The sequence below is a fragment of the Xyrauchen texanus genome, chromosome 9, assembly GCF_025860055.1.
Source record: "Xyrauchen texanus isolate HMW12.3.18 chromosome 9, RBS_HiC_50CHRs, whole genome shotgun sequence".
NCBI lineage: Eukaryota > Metazoa > Chordata > Actinopteri > Cypriniformes > Catostomidae > Xyrauchen > Xyrauchen texanus.
The window spans coordinates 22544327-22561849 of NC_068284.1; the positions used below are offsets into that span (position 1 = coordinate 22544327).

At 40.3% G+C, this 17523-nt stretch overlaps 1 protein-coding gene across 2 annotated transcripts in view; it reads right to left on the reverse strand.

Moving 5' to 3' along the window:
• The window catches only part of tgfbr1a (transforming growth factor, beta receptor 1 a), a 68635-nt gene that overhangs the window by 9718 nt on the left and 41394 nt on the right, over positions 1-17523 (reverse strand). For both annotated transcript variants that reach the window (XM_052133702.1, XM_052133703.1), the window contains 4 exons: positions 16601-16840; positions 13838-14068; positions 4550-4717; positions 4319-4475 (listed from right to left, as the gene is read on the reverse strand). In XM_052133702.1, coding sequence (XP_051989662.1) covers positions 4319-4475; positions 4550-4717; positions 13838-14068; positions 16601-16840 — 796 coding nt within the window. The remainder of the gene's footprint in view (positions 1-4318; positions 4476-4549; positions 4718-13837; positions 14069-16600; positions 16841-17523) is intronic.

A 17523-nucleotide genomic window follows, 5' to 3' on the forward strand; every position in this document is an offset into this window, starting at 1 on the left:
ATATCATTAATTACATTATTGTTATTGCATGATCAATGTGCCACTTTATTATAATAAAGCACAAAAAAAGTATAATAACAAAATGAATGCACGAAAAAGCAGCGTATCGTTTTTGCCCATTACTTGCATTTAATATAAGTGCAAACATTCTTCCGTTTAGAGCAGAATTGTCAGTTATTTTAGAGTAGGTGGCCTACCTGCATTAGAGCTTCAGTGATGCGTGTGCTTCTCATCTGTAACTTTATTGCTATAAACTATTAGGCAGATTGAAGAAGTTCCTGTGAATTTTCTGATCTGCCGTTTATTTAATTTAAAAGCCGCACATATGGGTAAAGTTTAAAAATCTTGTTTTAGTGCAGTGGTTGATTGAAATACTACTTTCACCCAAGAATTACTTGGTTTCACCAGACTAGCACTTGGAGTCAAAAATACAATTAAGCCTAGCCACTCCTGTATATACCAGTATAATGGAAGCGACGCCCCTGAATGTAGTACTTACAAAATTACTAAGTATGATGGATAAAAATAGACCATGATGGAAATTTTACAACTCAGTCTGTCAGAGTGATGGATAATATTTTTTCTAGCGCAACCTCTGAGTGGGTGTATATTAGAGTACACGAATGTCAGAATGTAGGTGTCACAGCCTGTCACTCTGCCAGCCCAGGAGCAGTGTAGGCAACAAAGTGAGTGTGTGTGTGTGTGTGGTGTCCAGGGGCACAAAGGAGGATGGGTCAGCATTGAGAGCCTCTCACTGTAGATCAAATTTGATCCTCTCCTGTGGTGACAACACTGGAAGTGGTGTCCTTACAGAACTTTCCTTCTCACCATATGCTACTTCAAATCACCATCAACACACACATCACACTCAGCCAGTACTTGTTAGTAGGGGTATGGGAAAATAATTGCTTCCTATATGCATCACAGTTCTTCGCAAATTATTCTGCATCAATCAATCCACCAAATTTCTTATTCAGCATATTAAATTAAATTTATTGAAAAAGCATACGTATTACAAAACATTCCAAATACAGAATGCTATGCGTGTGCAACACTACAAGGAGGGCACTTCTGCAGAGGCATTTATATCATGAGTTGGTGTAATAATGTAGTGGCATTAGTGTAAGAAATGAGTCTTCAGACATGTTTAAGAGCCAAGGAAAAAAGGGGGGCTGGGTAGCCAAGCGAGTAAAGATGCTGACTACCACCCCTGGAGTAGTGAGTTCGAATCCAGGGCATGCTGAGTGACTCTAGCAAGATCTCCAAAGTAACCAAATTGGCCCGGTTGCTCGGGAGGGTAGGTCACATGGCGTAACCTCCTTGTGGTCACTATAAGGTGGTTCGTTCTCAGTGGGGCACGTGGCGAGTTGGCCATGGAATAGCATGAAGCCTACATACACGCGCCATGTCTCCGTGGTAACGTTCTCATCAAGCCACGTGATAAGATTTGCGGATTGACGTCTCAGACACTGAGGCAACTGAGATTCGTCCTCCACCACCCAGATTGAGTCACTATGCCACCACGAGGACCTAGAGCACATTGGGAATTGGGCATTCCAAATTAGGAATAAAAAAGGGAGAAAATCAAAAAAGAGCCAAGGAAAAAAAAAAGGATTGAATACCGGCAAGCTTTATTATTATTATTTATTATTATCTTAAAAGGGATATTTTACCCAATTCTCTCATCATTACCTCACTCTCTTGCCATCCCAGATGTGTATATCTTTCTTTCTCCTGCAGAACACAAACTAAGATTTTTAGGAGAATATTTTAGCTCTGTAGGTCCATACAATGCAAGTTAATGGTGCACAGACCTTTCAAGCTCCAAAAATAACAAGAGGCATTTAAGTACCGTAATTTCCGGACTATAAGCCGCAACTTTTTTCCCACGCTTTGAACCTCGCGGCTTATACAATGACGCGGCTAATATATGGATTTTTCCCGCTTTCAAATTTTATTAAAAAAAAAAAAAAAAAACATTCTGTGACGTGCTCAGTTTTTTGGCGCGTGAAGCTTTCATTAGACCAATGAAATTGCCGAACGGGTTAAGGTCAAACAACTTTTTTGTTTAGCCTACTGTTTAGATTAAATCGAAGGCTCAAACTTCCCATCATTCTGATTACGGTAGTAATTTTGTCACCCTCACCATGGCAAAGACATGGAGAAACGCATATGATGCTGCTTTCAAGTTGAAGGCGATTGATCTGGCTGTTGGAGAAGGAAATAGAGCTGCTGCACGGGAGCTTGGTCTTAATGAGTCGATGATAAGACGTTGGAAACAGCAGCGTGAGGAATTGACTCTAAACTAAAGCTGAGGCTATTCAACTCCGACACCGAAGGAGATGACTTCAGTGGTTTCAGTGCACAGGACGAGGAAGATAGTGACCAATGACTTTCTTGGTAGGCTACTGTTTACTGCAAATGTTTTATTACAAAACGTGTGTGGCAGCGGGGGCGTGGTCAAGCGCCTGTCCGGGAGAGAAAAGCTGTAAGGGTGCTTACACCTGCGCTAAATTATGTCTAACACCGGTGTCTAATTTCAAGTGCCCTGCTTCACGTGTCCTTCTTGGGAAAACTGTCACACGGACACCAGTGTGACAGTTTTCAGCAGGGCACTTGACGTTCCAGGTAAGGCTTTTAATGGCCACAGCAATGTTTACAATCAATTTTATAAAGTTTCTCAATTCTTCTATGCGCCAACACTAGACTGACGTGTGTCACTCTCTCAGCTCTGTGGCTGCTGCCTTTTTATGCCGCTCTCCCCATGCTTACTGAAATTAGACACCGGTGTTAAGACATAATTTAGCTCAGGTGTAAGCCCGGCGCTTGACCACGCCCGCTGCCACACCGTGTTTCGTTAAAGCCTGTGTAAAGTTCATTTGTTTCAATGTACCGGTAGGCACCTGCGGCTTATAGACAGGTGCGGCTTATTTATGTTCAAAACCATATTTTTTGTAAAAATCAGTGGGTGCGGCTTATATTCAGGTGCGCTCAATAGTCCGGAAATTACGGTAATCCATCCAGTAGTATAACATATGTCTTATGAAGCAATGCAATTGCTTTGGGGTAAGAAACAGATCAATAATGAAATCCTTTTTTTACTATAAATCTCCACTTTCATTTTCAAAATGAGAAAGTGAAAATTGATGGTAAAAAAAATTATAAAATACATTAATATTGATCAGTTTCTTATCCACACCGATCATATCGCTTCTAAAACATAAATTTAACCACTGGAATATATGGATTACTTTTATGCTGCCTTAAAGTGATTTTTGGATCTTGAAAGTTCTGGTCAACATTAACTTGCATTGTATGGACATACAGAGCTAAGATTTTCTTCAAAAATCTTAGAAAGAAAGACAGACATATCTGGGATGGCATGAGGGTGAGTAAATAAGTCAATTGAAATGTTTGGGTGAACTATCCCTTCAAAAGCAATAAGTGTTTCACCTCTGATGCCATGTTATTATAACCGCACATCATATTTCTACTAGTGAGTCAGAGCAGACATATTTAAGTTAATGTCATTCTAGCCTATTTTTAATAGCTCTACAACTAGAATAGCACTTCTGTTGTGTTTGAAAAAATCGTTTAGTTGCTGGGGCTGGCTCTTATGATCTCGTAAAGTGACCAAAAAGCTTCTTCCCAGTTCAGTCTTTTACAATGGTTTATGTTCACATGGTACTCCTATTGGTAAAGGGACATGAAACCCCAAAACACTTTTTTTCCTGTTTTACCAAGATTGATTTACAGCAAAGAACCCCAAAACTCTTGTTTTTGTCTCTGCTCACATGTGTTGCAAGACTGGAATTGAGAGTTTAATTTTTTATTATTTTTCTGGCATTTGTTGGCAACAAGCCATATGAATTTGCCAGAAATTTGCCAGAAAATTGAGATGCATCAAGAATCACTTTGGAATCGGATCGTGACTTGAAATTGATTTGTGAAGTGCCCTGCGTCAACAAAAAGGTTTTATGGCAGTCTGATGTTTCTGGCACTTTCTGTCTGGTTGTGCTCCGAGTGTGTTGAGTGCGTGAGGGATCATACTATGCCTGTTATTTCATTTCTAAACAACAATACCAAGCCATCTTATGAAACTGCTGTCTCCCTTAGCCTCGGTCATAGCACTCATCTCACAAAATGTTTCAATCGTTGGGAGTGTCACAACACTAATATTCACAGGCACTCAGAGCTTAGGCAAGCAATCATCAGTCATATGGTTCTGTGCTGGCATACAAACATAGGTGAGCGTGTGTCTGCCGACTAACTCTAGATGTCTTTCAACGTGAATGGTGCTAAGGAATGAGTTATTAACCTTTTAGTGCCCACTCTGTGGTTGGGTGCGATATCGATGGTGTCTGTGGAAGAGTCGTGGCGCACAGCCAGGCCAAGGTCAGCGATGCAGCAGGTTCCATTCTTCTTCACCAGGATGTTTTTGGATTTCAGATCACGATGGGCAATGGCAGGCTTACCTGAGGAACAGATCAGACAGAGTAAAGAATGGAACAAGTCAAATGGAACAAATGGAATCTGTATTGTGACTCACCCTGAGTGCCAACAATCTCCATATGCAGATGAGCCAAGCCACTAGCGGTGGAGAGAGAGAGCTTGATCATGCCCTCCACGGTGACTGTGTACCTGTTCAGGTAGTCAAAGAGTGAGCCATGCTCATGGTAATCAGAAACCAACCATAGCTGCGTCCATGTGCCATTATCTGAGATGCAGAATAAGAAACCAATGAATGCCTTATGGTTTGATGTATAATAGTTTCTATATTTTCAAACATGTCTCTGCTTTAAAGTTGTAACCTTAAAACGTTTGGCAGCTTTTTAGCAAAATTTCTGGCTAAATCAGGGATCCCACTCTTTTCAAGGCACAATTTTCCAGGACTTTTCATGTACCCATGGGGTGTAATATTTAAGCAAAAACACACAAGAGATCATCGTGGTTGGGTTTCTTAATTATTTATTCTTAATTAATTTCTTAATTATTTATTCAACAGTTTAATTAAATTTGATTATCAAAAAGGTGAAAATATAATTATTTTAATTAATTAAAATTTTCAACATAAAATTGGATTATTTTTATCAAATGTTTTTATTAATAAATCCTCACAGTACAATCTGAAACAACCCTGGGATATTTGTATCAAATAAATTTCTGCACAACATATCACAGATGTGATTATTATTAATTACAGTAAGCATTACACTACTATACAGTAGTAATATATTTGTTTTATGCTTGATCCTTAATTTATCCTACTATGGTATGGGATGGGGAAGTCCCTGTCATGTGGGCACTGAGGTATGCATGATGTCACAACTTCCTCTTTATCTTCACCATATTTGGACTGAGAAATTAACTTGTGCACCTTCTAGGTTCGTGGAAGTTTGGAAATGAACCTATGAAAGAATTACGCCCGTTTCACACATACTCCGTGTGCAGTGCTATATTTGGTAACCACAGTATAAGCGGACTGATTACCATTTTATTGGTTGCTCCTTAAGCATAATACATAACAACAAAATATTAAAATGTATGGAGTCAACCATTATCCCCTTAAACCCCCATTATTTCCATTCCCCCCTCCAAATTCCCAACCCCAAACAAACATCCCTGTGGCCAAGCCAGAGTACACACACAGATTAAAATAAACAAAAATATAAAAATAATAATAAAATACACATTTAAAACTATAAATCCCTCTCCACTGCCCCTCACCAAAAGTGCTCCAAAAATGCAGAATAGCTGCTCCACTCCCCCCCCAAACAACTCCCGGTTGCCTAGCCTTCTATATTGCACCTCCTCAATTACAACCACCCTGCCCATCTCTGTGCACCACTCCTGAAATGAGGGCGCTCCAGCCGATTTCCATCCCCTAAGGATGACCTGTCTGCTGATCAGAACACTGGATAGGACACAATTTTTTATAGGACCCTATATTAATGACCGCCCCATCGCCTAAAATACAGAATCTGGGGCAAAATAAAATTTGAGTGCCCAATACGTCACACATAAAAATACAAATTTTTGGATCTTAACACACCAAAGAACATGGGTTGTGACCCCTTGACATCACCAGCAGGTGGGTGTGTCTTTAAGACCAATCCTATCCAATCTAGAGGCGGTCCAATAGAATTTATGTAAAATCTTGAATTGCATTAAGTGCCCCCTTGCATCTCTAGATGTAGACTTGATGTTTTTTTTAGAATCCTAGCCCACACTCCCACCTCCAATACAAAGTTTACATCTTTCTCCCATAAACTCTTGAGAAGTTGAAGCTCCATCCCCCAGACTCTGAATTGGCAGTGAGTAATACACAGATGCCTCATGACCTTTTCAAAAGCAGTAATCATCACTCCCATAGTATCTGCCACTATAGGGAGGGGTTTATGCTACTCCCAAATATAGTACAATAAGTAAATGCCTAAAGAATTGAGACCCGGGAATCCAAAAATGTTGAACCATATTTTCAAAAAGATCTCAACATGCCACTCTCATATAGGTCAAAATTAACGAACAATGTCACACAAATTTGCTGGAAATAAAATACCCAAATACTTGATGCCCTATTTAGGCCACTGGATAGTGACCGGCTGAAAAGCCATTACCGGGAAGTACACTGTCAGAGCCAAAGCTTCGGATTTAGCCAATTGAATCTGGAACCTGAGAACTTAGAAAAGGAATTAATAATTCTGTGGAGGCAAGGCATGGATCTAGTAGGGTCCGAGATGAATAATAAAATATCTTCTGCATAAAGCAAAAGCTTATGCATCACACCTCCCATCATCACCCCTGGAAAATCATCCTTTTTTCTTATCGTGGCTGCATATTGTTCCAGGGCAAGACGGAACAAAAAAGGGGAAAGAGGGCAACCCTGCTGGGTGCCCCTTTCCAGAGTAAAATAATCTGAAATTAATCCAATCCATTCGTTTGTACCGCCGCTACCGGGTGTCTATAAAGTAACTTAATCAATCCAATAAAAGTATTCTCCAACATGTACATTTCCAAATTCTTAAAAAGATAATCCCATTCTACCATATCAACACCTTTTCGGCATCAAGTGAGATGCAGCGTCCCGATTCTGAACATTCGCCACTGACCACATGATATTGATGAAAAGCCTAATGTTATCAGAAGAGCTGTGGCCCTGAAAACCCCCCACCTGATCTATATGTATAAGATATATCATAAACTTTACTTAATCAGTTTGCCAAAATTTGACACTATTTTAACATCTAGCTGGATTAGGGAAATTGGAATCAAAGTGGTTGTAACTCTTACACTCGCTTGGATCTTTGTCCTTTAAGATTCAGACTGTTCTCGGCGTGTCATGGTTGGTAGAAGCTTTCCATTCTTTAATGATTCCGTATAATCTTCTAGCAAAAGTGGAGTTCTGTAGCATAAGATCTAAAAAATTCAGTGGCAAAGCTGTCTGGCCCCGGAGGCAAGACATGATTACCTTGGCAGAGCTGGGCGTGATCTGAGACTAAAATGTTTCCAATTGAGCAATCAACAACAGATGAAATAAGGGATGAAATAAGGGACTTGGATATAAAAAGACAAACCCCAGGCCATTGAACTGAATAGTGTTGTCAAAAATATCGATATTTCGATAAATATCGATACTGAAATATCTGAACGGTACCAATACTAATTTCCCTAAGTATCGATACTAGCCGAGATGTCACTTTCACTTCTCTCCAAAGGCTGCATACACACACACACACACACACACACACACACACACACACACACACACACACACACACACACACACACACACACACGCACTCCTCTCATTCGCTCTGGTTAAATAGCAAAAGTGAAGTGAATGTAAAGATGGCAAGTGCATGCGGCGCCCCCGCGACCAGTTTTGTTTGATAAAGAACACAGCAGGAGTGCTATCTGGAAATATTTTTGATATGAAGCCAGACATCCCAAGTCTCCCGGAAGTTCCGGGAGTCTCCCGCATATTGATAGCTTCTCCCTGATGCCCGCAATTTAGTTCAAATCTCCGGAATCTATAGCGCACATGCGAGACAGAACATACTGCACGCATAACATAGATAGCGTGCACACAACATACATAAGCGCGTGCACGGCAGAGAGGAGAGAGCGAGAGACCTTATGAAAGCTAGTCAACCCCAACCCCACCCCCCTTGACGTTTAAGTATCTTTTGTTGACATTGAGATTGGATTTGATTTGACTTGGAAATACAAAAGATTGCACTTTTTATTTACTTGCACTTTATTGGTTTTTGAATGTATGGCAATCTGAGAGGCTTTTGAACAAGTGCAATACCTCAGGACATTTTGTTCATGTAAAATATACCTCATTGTCATGTTCTAGACAGTTCTACCCTCTTAATATTGTGGCAGTTTTTTTCTCTGTGGTATCGAAAATGGTATCGAATATCGATATTTTTCAAGGTATCGTATCGAAGTTAGAAATTCTAGTATCGTGACAACACTAGAACTGAATACTCTTCTGGCCTCATTTGACTTGGAAAGACTACACACCACAGCAACTCACAGGTCGGGCAACCAGCTGGACCTCATTTTTACGCGTAACTGTACCACCTCTAATATTCCTGTTACACCTTTACATGTCTCTGATCACTACTTTGTTCAATTCAACATGATTCTCCCATCCATTGTAAAACCGACCCACCTTTGGTTTCCTTTCGCAGTAACCTCCGTTCCCTCTCACCTTTCCACTGATGTCTCTGCCTCTCTTCCCACAATAAATTTATTTTCCATGCTTGATGTAAACACTGCCACAGACACCCTTAGCTCTACTTTAACAACCTGTCTAGACAACATCTGTCCTCTCTCCTCTAGACCAGCAGGGACTACACCACCCAGCCCCTGGCTGTCTGACGTCCTTCGTGAACATCGGACTGATCTCAGGGCAGCTGAGAGGAGATGGCAGAAATCTAAAGATCCAGCTGATCTAGGTAAATATCAGCTTCTGCTCGCAACTTTTTCAAATAACGTTAAAACTGCAAAAACTACATATTACCAGACCAAGATCAACAGCACCACTGACACTCGTAGCTTGTTTAGAACATTTAACACACTTCTCTGCCCTCCCCCTATACCACCTGACACATCACTGACAGCAGATATATTCGCCACATTTTTTACTGATAAGGTTACAGCCATCAGCAATACATTCACAGCACACCCTGTCAAACACCTGGCTCCTGTATGCAACCCTTCTTTCCCTATGTTCTCTCCTTTAACTAACACTGAGGTCTCTAAACTCCTCCTCTCCAACCACCCCACAACCTGTTCCCTTGACCCCATTCCATAACACCTTCTCCAGGCCATCTCTCCGTCCATCCTACCGGCACTTACACACATAATTAACACATCCCTTCTTGCAGGCACTTTTCCCACTAAATATAAGCAGGCTCGAGTAACCCCACAGCTGAAAAAACCTGCACTTAACCCCACACAGATAGAACACTACAGACCAGTCTCTCTCATCCCATTCATGGCAAAAACACTTGAAAGGGCAGTTTTCAATCAGATCTCCGCCTATCTCTCACAGAACAAGCTGCTGGATGACAATCAGTCGGGCTTCAAAAGTGGACACTCCACTGAGACTGCCCTGCTGTCTGTCATCGAGTCACTGAGACAGGCGAAATCATCCGTTCTGATTCTGCTGGACCTTTCAGCTGCCTTTGACACAGTCAACCATCAGATCCTTCTCTCCACCCTCTCTAAACTGGGTATCACTGGAACTGTGCTTGACTGGTTCAACTCTTATCTCTCAGAAAGGTCCTTTGAGGTAGCATGGAGAGGGGAAGTATCCAAGCCACACCAGTTACTTACTGGGGTACCTCAGGGATCAGTGCTTGGGCCACTTCTCTTCTCCATATACACAACATCACTGGGACCCATCATCCAGTCACATGGTTTCTCTTACCACTGCTACGCTGATAACACGCATCTCTACTTGTCTTTCCAGCCCAACGACACCACAGTGACCGCTCGAATCACTGCCTGTCTGGCAGACATCTCAGTCTGGATGAAGGAACACCACCTTCAATGAGAGCACATGTTACACCACTCTTTGTCTCTCTCCACTGGCTGCCGGTTCATGCACGTATTAAATTCAAGGCCCTAATGCTGGCATATAAAACAGTCACTGGGTCTGCTCCAGCATACCTAAAAACATTTATGCAGAGCTACGTTCCCACCAGAAGCCTGCGGTCGGTTAAGCAACGTCGCCTTGTCGTACCAAAACAAAGAGGCACCAAAACACTTTCCCGGACTTTCAATTTCATCATACCACGGTGGTGGAATGACCTTCCCAACTCAATCCGGGAAGCTAACTCACTCTCCATCTTAAAAAAAACAGCTAAAAACACATCTTTTCCAAAAGCACTTAACCGGTCACTAAAAAAAAAAAAAAAAAAAAAAAAAGAAAAATTATTTACATTTCTTGTTGCACTTAAATCTGTTTTGTATACTATTATGATGATAGTGAAACTTTGTAATATGGCACTTTTTGTACCACTGTCTCCCTAAGATGATTAGCTGATGTTCCTCCTCTTTTGTAAGTCCCTTTGGATAAAAGCATCTGCCAAATGAATAAATGTAAATGTAAATGTAAAAATAATCTATTCTAGAGTAAATATTATGGACCAATGAAAAAAAAAAAAAAAAAAAAAAAAGTATAGTCCCTTCCAGATGGGTTCAAAAGTCTCCAAATATCTGTAAGACCAAGAGTTTTACACATCCTGTGAAGCGTCAATATTGCTCTAGGGGGCTTGCACACTTTTGTTTCACTATCAAAGACTGAGTCCATCAATAGACTAAGGGAGTGGTGGTGGTTTAGTGGGCTAAAGCACATAACTGTAAATCAGAAGGTCGTTGGTTCGATCCCCACCGCCATTGTGTCCTTGAGCAAGGTACTTAACTCCAGATTGCTCCAGGGGTATTGTCCCTGTAATAAATGCACTGATGTAATTAATGCTTTGGATAAAAGCGTCTGCCAAATGCATAAATGTAAATGGTCTCCTCCCAATATTTACATTTTACATTTATGCATTTGGCAGACGCTTTTATCCAAAGCGACTTACAGAGCCCTTATTACAGGGACAATCCCCCAGGAGCAACCTGGAGTTAAGTGCCTTTCTCAAGGACACAATGGTGGTGGCTGTGGGGGTCCAACCAGCAACCTTCTGATCACCAGATTACCAGTTATGTGCTTTAGACCACTACACCACCACCACTCCCAAGATTACATCATGAGGGGTGACAGCAGCATGCAATATTCATTCAAGATCTATAAAAATGCCCTGATCATCAACGTTAGGTGCATAAATATTACAATAATCTTTGAAACATTTGAATTGTAGATGTTTACTTTGGGAGTAATAAATTCCCTGCTCTTACTCGAGCCCAATATCTTTCCAAATGTTTCTGCTGCCGGCGAAAAAACACTATCATATTTCTAACACTTAAGAGAAATAACCTTCCTTGTTTTTATGGGGTGCCCCAACTTATTCACATTCCACATGGAGAGAGACAATCCACTCATATTTACATTTCACATGTTTACATAATGAAAAATGTATTGTGTGTCAAAAACAAGACTAAAAAAGTTGGACTGTTATGAACAAAACCCTGGAATGTGGTCTTTTAAAGTTTTTCACAATGCACAGCTGCTAGCAGTGAAAAAGCTATACGAATCTGGGAATTTGACACCTATCCCAATCATTACCATGTTTTTACATGTAACAAAAACCTTAGTGACACAGTCAAACAGTTTTATTATACTAAAATATTTTCCAAGACATTTAGGTATTTTTCATGACCAGAAAACTGCATTGCAAAATTCCAGATTTTCCAGGACACATGTAAATATAACTTCATACATCTAGCTGAATGTTGGCATATGTAGAGACACATTTTAGGACAAATGTTAGATGTAAAATAATGGTTGAATGATACTTAGAAAGCCACACACACACACACACACACACACACACACACACACACACACACACACACACACACACACACACACACACACACACACACACACACACACACACACACACACACACACACACACACACACACACACACACACACACACACACACACACACACGATTATTAGGAACACCTGTTAAATTTCTCATTAATGCAATTATCTAATCAACCAATCACATGGCAGTTGCTTCAATGCATTTAGGGGTGTGGTCCTGGTCAAGACAATCTCCTGAACTCCAAACTGAATGTCAGAATGGGAAAGAAAGGTGATTTAAGCAATTTTGAGTGTGGCATGGTTGTTGGTGCCAGACGGGCCAGTCTGAGTATTTCACAATCTGCTCAGTTACCGGGATTTTCACGCACAACCATTTCTAGGGTTTACAAAGAATGGTGTGCAAAGGGAAAAACATCCAGTATGCGGCAGTCCTGTGGGCGAAAATGCCTTGTTGATGCTAGAGGTGATTCAAGCTGACAGAAGAGCAACTTTGCCTGAAATAACCACTCGTTACAACCGAGGTATGCAGCAAAGCATTTGTGAAGCCACAACATGCACAACCTTGAGGCGGATGGGCTACAACAGCAGAAGACCCCACCGGATAACACTCATCTCCACTACAAATAGGAAAAAGAGGCTACAATTTGCAAGAGCACACCAAAATTGGACAGTTGAAGACTGGAAAAATGTTGCCTGGTCTGATGAGTCTCGATTACTGTAGAGACATTCAGATGGTAGAGTCAGAATTTGGCGTAAACAGAATGAGAACATGGATCCATCATGCCTTGTTACCACTGTGCAGGCTGGTGGTGGTGGTGTAATGGTGTGGGGGATGTTTTCTTGGCACACTTTAGACCCCTTAGTGCCAATTGGGCATCGTTTAAATGCTACGGCCTACGAGCATTGTTTCTGACCATGTCCATCCCTTTATGGCCACCATGTACCCATCCTCTGATGGATACTTTCAGCAGGATAATGCACCATGTCACAAAGCTCGAATCATTTCAAATTGGTTTCTTGAACATGACAATGAGTTCACTGTACTAAAATGGCCCCCACAGTCACCAGATCTCAACCCAGTAGATCATCTTTGGGATGTGGTGGAACGGGAGCTTCATGCCCTGGATGTGCATCCCACAAATCTCCATCAACTGCAAGATGCTATCCTATCAATATGGGCCAACATTTCTAAAGAATGCTTTCAGCACCTTGTTGAATCCATGCCACGTAGAATTAAGGCAGTTCTGAAGGCGAAAGGGGGTCAAACACAGTATTAGTATGGTGTTCCTAATAATCCTTTAGGTGAGTGTATATATAAAAAAATAAAAAAAAATAAAAAACTTTCAGCTTCCTAATTATGTAATTACAAATCATTGCTGAGATATAATCATTTAAAATGTTAGCTGAAAATTTAGTGTATAAAAAACAATTCTGTATAGGATATAAAATAGTTCAATTTAAGTGAATGACATGCACATAAAACTGCTGAAATTGAAAACTTATTTTACACAATTTCTAAACATTCACCAAAAGTGTGTTTTATCCATTGTCATAATACATATACATATTTGAACTTCCACAAGGGGTTCTTACATGGATGGTTAACAGCTGATGCCAATAAATCTTGACTTAGCCAAATATTGGCCAATTCCTGGCAGATTTATCAGTCTATCACTAATGTAAAACATTTGAGACTGTTCACTGGCTAATGACATTATGTGAATTAACACTTTCCTACACATACCCTTTCCTTATGGAGGGCAAATGAGGTTCTATCAACCTTAACAGCACTGAACTGCTTTCACTGACTTTGTGGTCTGACCTTTGTTATCTGCAGCAATAAAACCCAGGATGTTTTCATGACGGAGCATGACGGTCTGGTAGATCTCTGCCTCCCGGAACCAAGACCGCTCCTCTCTGGAAGAGAAAATCTTCACTGCCACCTCCTCTCCACGCCAACGACCCCTCCACACCTCTCCAAAACGGCCCTTCCCTATACTCTCCAGCAGGATGATGGTCCTGGCAATGGTCCTCTGTACTAGCAGTGGCAAACCTGTACATACAAGAAGCTGTACTTAACTATGCACAAGATTTAAAACGAGATCACGACAGACATTTAGGAGCAGAAAAATATCCATGCCATGATGCACTGCCAAGTACAGTATTTCTTGGCTTAGACAAAACAATGCTGTCATGACAGCATCTTTTAAGTCCTGGATTGTAGATAAATCTTACAGTGAATCAGAGCAAAGCTCATAATGTACGGAAACATTGAATGGACAACTTCACATTTACACATCCTGCAATGTTCCCAAGGGCTTTTGAAAACAAAGCTATGAAAATGAAATTGGCTAGAGCTTTCTCTGTGTTCATGATAGGTATTAGAAAAAAAACTGCCTCCAAATACATTCAAATAAATTTGTGAACAGAGAGCAATTAAGGCAATTTGATTAAAGTAACTTTGAATAATAAGTGATCTTAAAGGGTTCCATGAGGAATTACATTTTCCTTGATATTATGACAATAAAAACATACTGCAAGTTTCAGAACTCATAACTTAATCTCCAATGCAATAAAAAGCATTTATTGAAACAAACTGCCAAAACGCCTCGTTCTTTACTTCCGTATAGGCTATTAGTGATGTCCCAAAGGGTACTCATTAATTCATGACCACCTCTCAACATCAATGCCCACTTTAAAATCATTGCACCCAAGGTCCACCAACTGGTGCTCACTTCATAAAAAGAAAGAGCAAAAGGACAAAAGGCCTACTGTGGCCTCACTTCTTCTGAATGCAAAATGGGACCCATTTGGGCTATTTGTATTTATTTTGGTACATAAGTATGCCCTACACAGATGTCTTTGACTGTTGTCATGTCTCTGGCATGCTTTTAAAAGATGCAATGTCAAGTTTCAACTCTGAAGAGAAGACAAGGTTTCATCAGCTGCTGCCACTTGTTTTGTTGCTTAAACTGTTCAGCACACTTCTTTCGCCCATCAGCGTGATTTTTCATTCTTGGTGTAAACACATTAGATGGACGTCTTTGACCGTTTTGATTTGTTTCCGGAGATGTGCACCTCAGTGCAGGATGATACTGGAAACTTGATGCGTGAGTCTTGTGAAGCAGACAAGCTTTGCCAAGGAATTGTAACTGAAGAATATGGGGCAGGTAAAAACATTATTGGACCAGATCAAAAACACAAGAAAACAGTTCTATTCATTAATATTTCAAATGTCATGGTTGTTTAATTGTTTATGATGCTGACACGCTGTCTACACCAGGCATGTCCTTTGACAAGACAGCTTGAGGCTGTCTACACCAGGCGCATCGACACCAACTTTCTAAAACTTTTCTTTGTTTTGTTGGCAACGGCAATAGTAGCACCAGTGGAAAAATCGAACAGGACACCAGTTTACGGTTTCCTTGACTCGCCGCAATAGACGCACGCTTCCATGGTAGACTGCATCATTGATTATAATGGGTTCTTCTATTGCTTTTGACCTGATGCGCCTCTTGCATTTGGTGTAGACGGTGTGAGTTTTAACAGTTGTGCTAGTGATGAACAGTTTAAATATATTTGGATGCAATGTGTTGGATGAGCGTTACTTATAAACCGTGAAATTTATGTTTTGGTGCTTGCTCCTTTTCTTCCGATTGGGTTTAAAAAAATGGCCAATTTTGAGGGGCTGCATGCCGTTAGCCAATCAGAACAGTGAGTGTTTAAACTGAAGTTTAAAGTAGGACCGGAGGCAAAAATCAAGCTTTTCAGAAAGATGGCCTGTGACAGGGAGGAAAATTTGCATACATAACTAAATTATGACTGTTTTGGTGAAAAAAACAAAATATTTACTAGCATGATCAGTGGACCTCATGGAAGATAATGAAACTATATAAAAAGAGCATTTTATGACCCCTTTAAAACCTGTACTGCTGGAGAACTAAAAGTAGAAATGTTGTGCTAGTTGTACAACATATAGTCATTATGCACCACGTTGTACATTGTCCATTATGCTCCATTTTTATCTGTCAGTAACATATTGGAACAGAATCTTGGCTTTTTCTTACTATTCTAACAATGTGGAAAAAAAAAAAAAAACACACAACACACTGCTGTCACCTAATTTAATAAACAATATCCAATCTATTAAACCGGATAACACTTGATTTTTCTAATTTCACTCTATAAATCCACAGTCAGATCACTAGATGCTTTTATCCAAAGGGACTTTGTGCATTCAAGTTGTGTGATCTCTGGAAATCGATCCCATGACCCCTGGCACTGCTACGATCATGCTCTACCAGTTGTGGTAAACTCTTTCCCTGCCCATTTTCATGGGGGCACTTTTAAACTTCATATTTCCCTTTTTATTTTCTTCTAATTTATATCTGAATCATTAACTGTGGGAATGTTTCTAAAGTAGGGAAATGCAATAGGCCAGTTAGCATATATTTTAAACTTTCAAAATGACAAAGCATTTTTCATTATCCGTCAAGGTTTAAAAAATTATCGGAATCAATATCGGTAGAAGGGTTTGGTTTACGCAGCCGGTGAGTATGATCTGTAAAATATGTGTTAGCTTTACCTGAGCCGGATCCTGAAGTGGTCATGTCATAGATGAGGTCCTTCAGTGTGGTGCCATCAGCGAGGAAGGGGTGATCCACAGCGGGGTCTTCCTCACCTGGCACACGGTGATTAATGATGGAGCCTTTATGGCACATGTAGAGGAGCAGCACCAGCACAAAACTTAGCATGCAGATGGGTATCGTGATCATTGCGGCCAGGGCCACATGACTCGGAGACTGGGGTTCATTGTCAGGGAGCTCTAAGACAGCAAGTACAAACAGCAAAAGATAAACTTTAGGATGTGAACATAGTTACATGAACAAAATGTCCTGATAAACAGTTGAATTCACAAAGAGAAAGCCTTGGCAAAGCTAAAAATAACAAGTACCTCAACTATTTTCTAGCCTAAGTGGATACACGGTAGAGACTTCGATCCCAGCTTAATATGCAGAGACAACAATAAATAAGCCATTTGTATGTTAACTGTCTTGAAAACTATACACATGCACTGTCTCTGTGGTGCTATAAAAATGTGTTTGTTTTGAGCAGCACCTCCATACTGACCCAGAAACATTTACTCAACTAATGGCATGAGTTTGGGGCAGGACTACTTTTTTTGATCGATCAAAAGCAAATGGGAGGCTATTCAGAAAGCCCTTTTTTAAAAAAAAAAAGTTATTTTTTCAATTCTGTTCAGTGGCGCTTGTAATGCAGAAATTACACACCACAGATTTAGGAGGAATAGTTCACCTAAAGATGGGAGAACCAAAAAAAAAAAAAAAAAAAAGTGTTGCAGTGTCACTCACAAAGTGTCATAAAAGTAGTCCATGCAACTTGTGTGTGATATTTCAAGTCTTTTAAAAGGTATGCAATTAAAGGTATGCAATCAATTTTAAATGGTGAACAGACCATTATATATGTAAATAGAGCTCAAAATTAAAT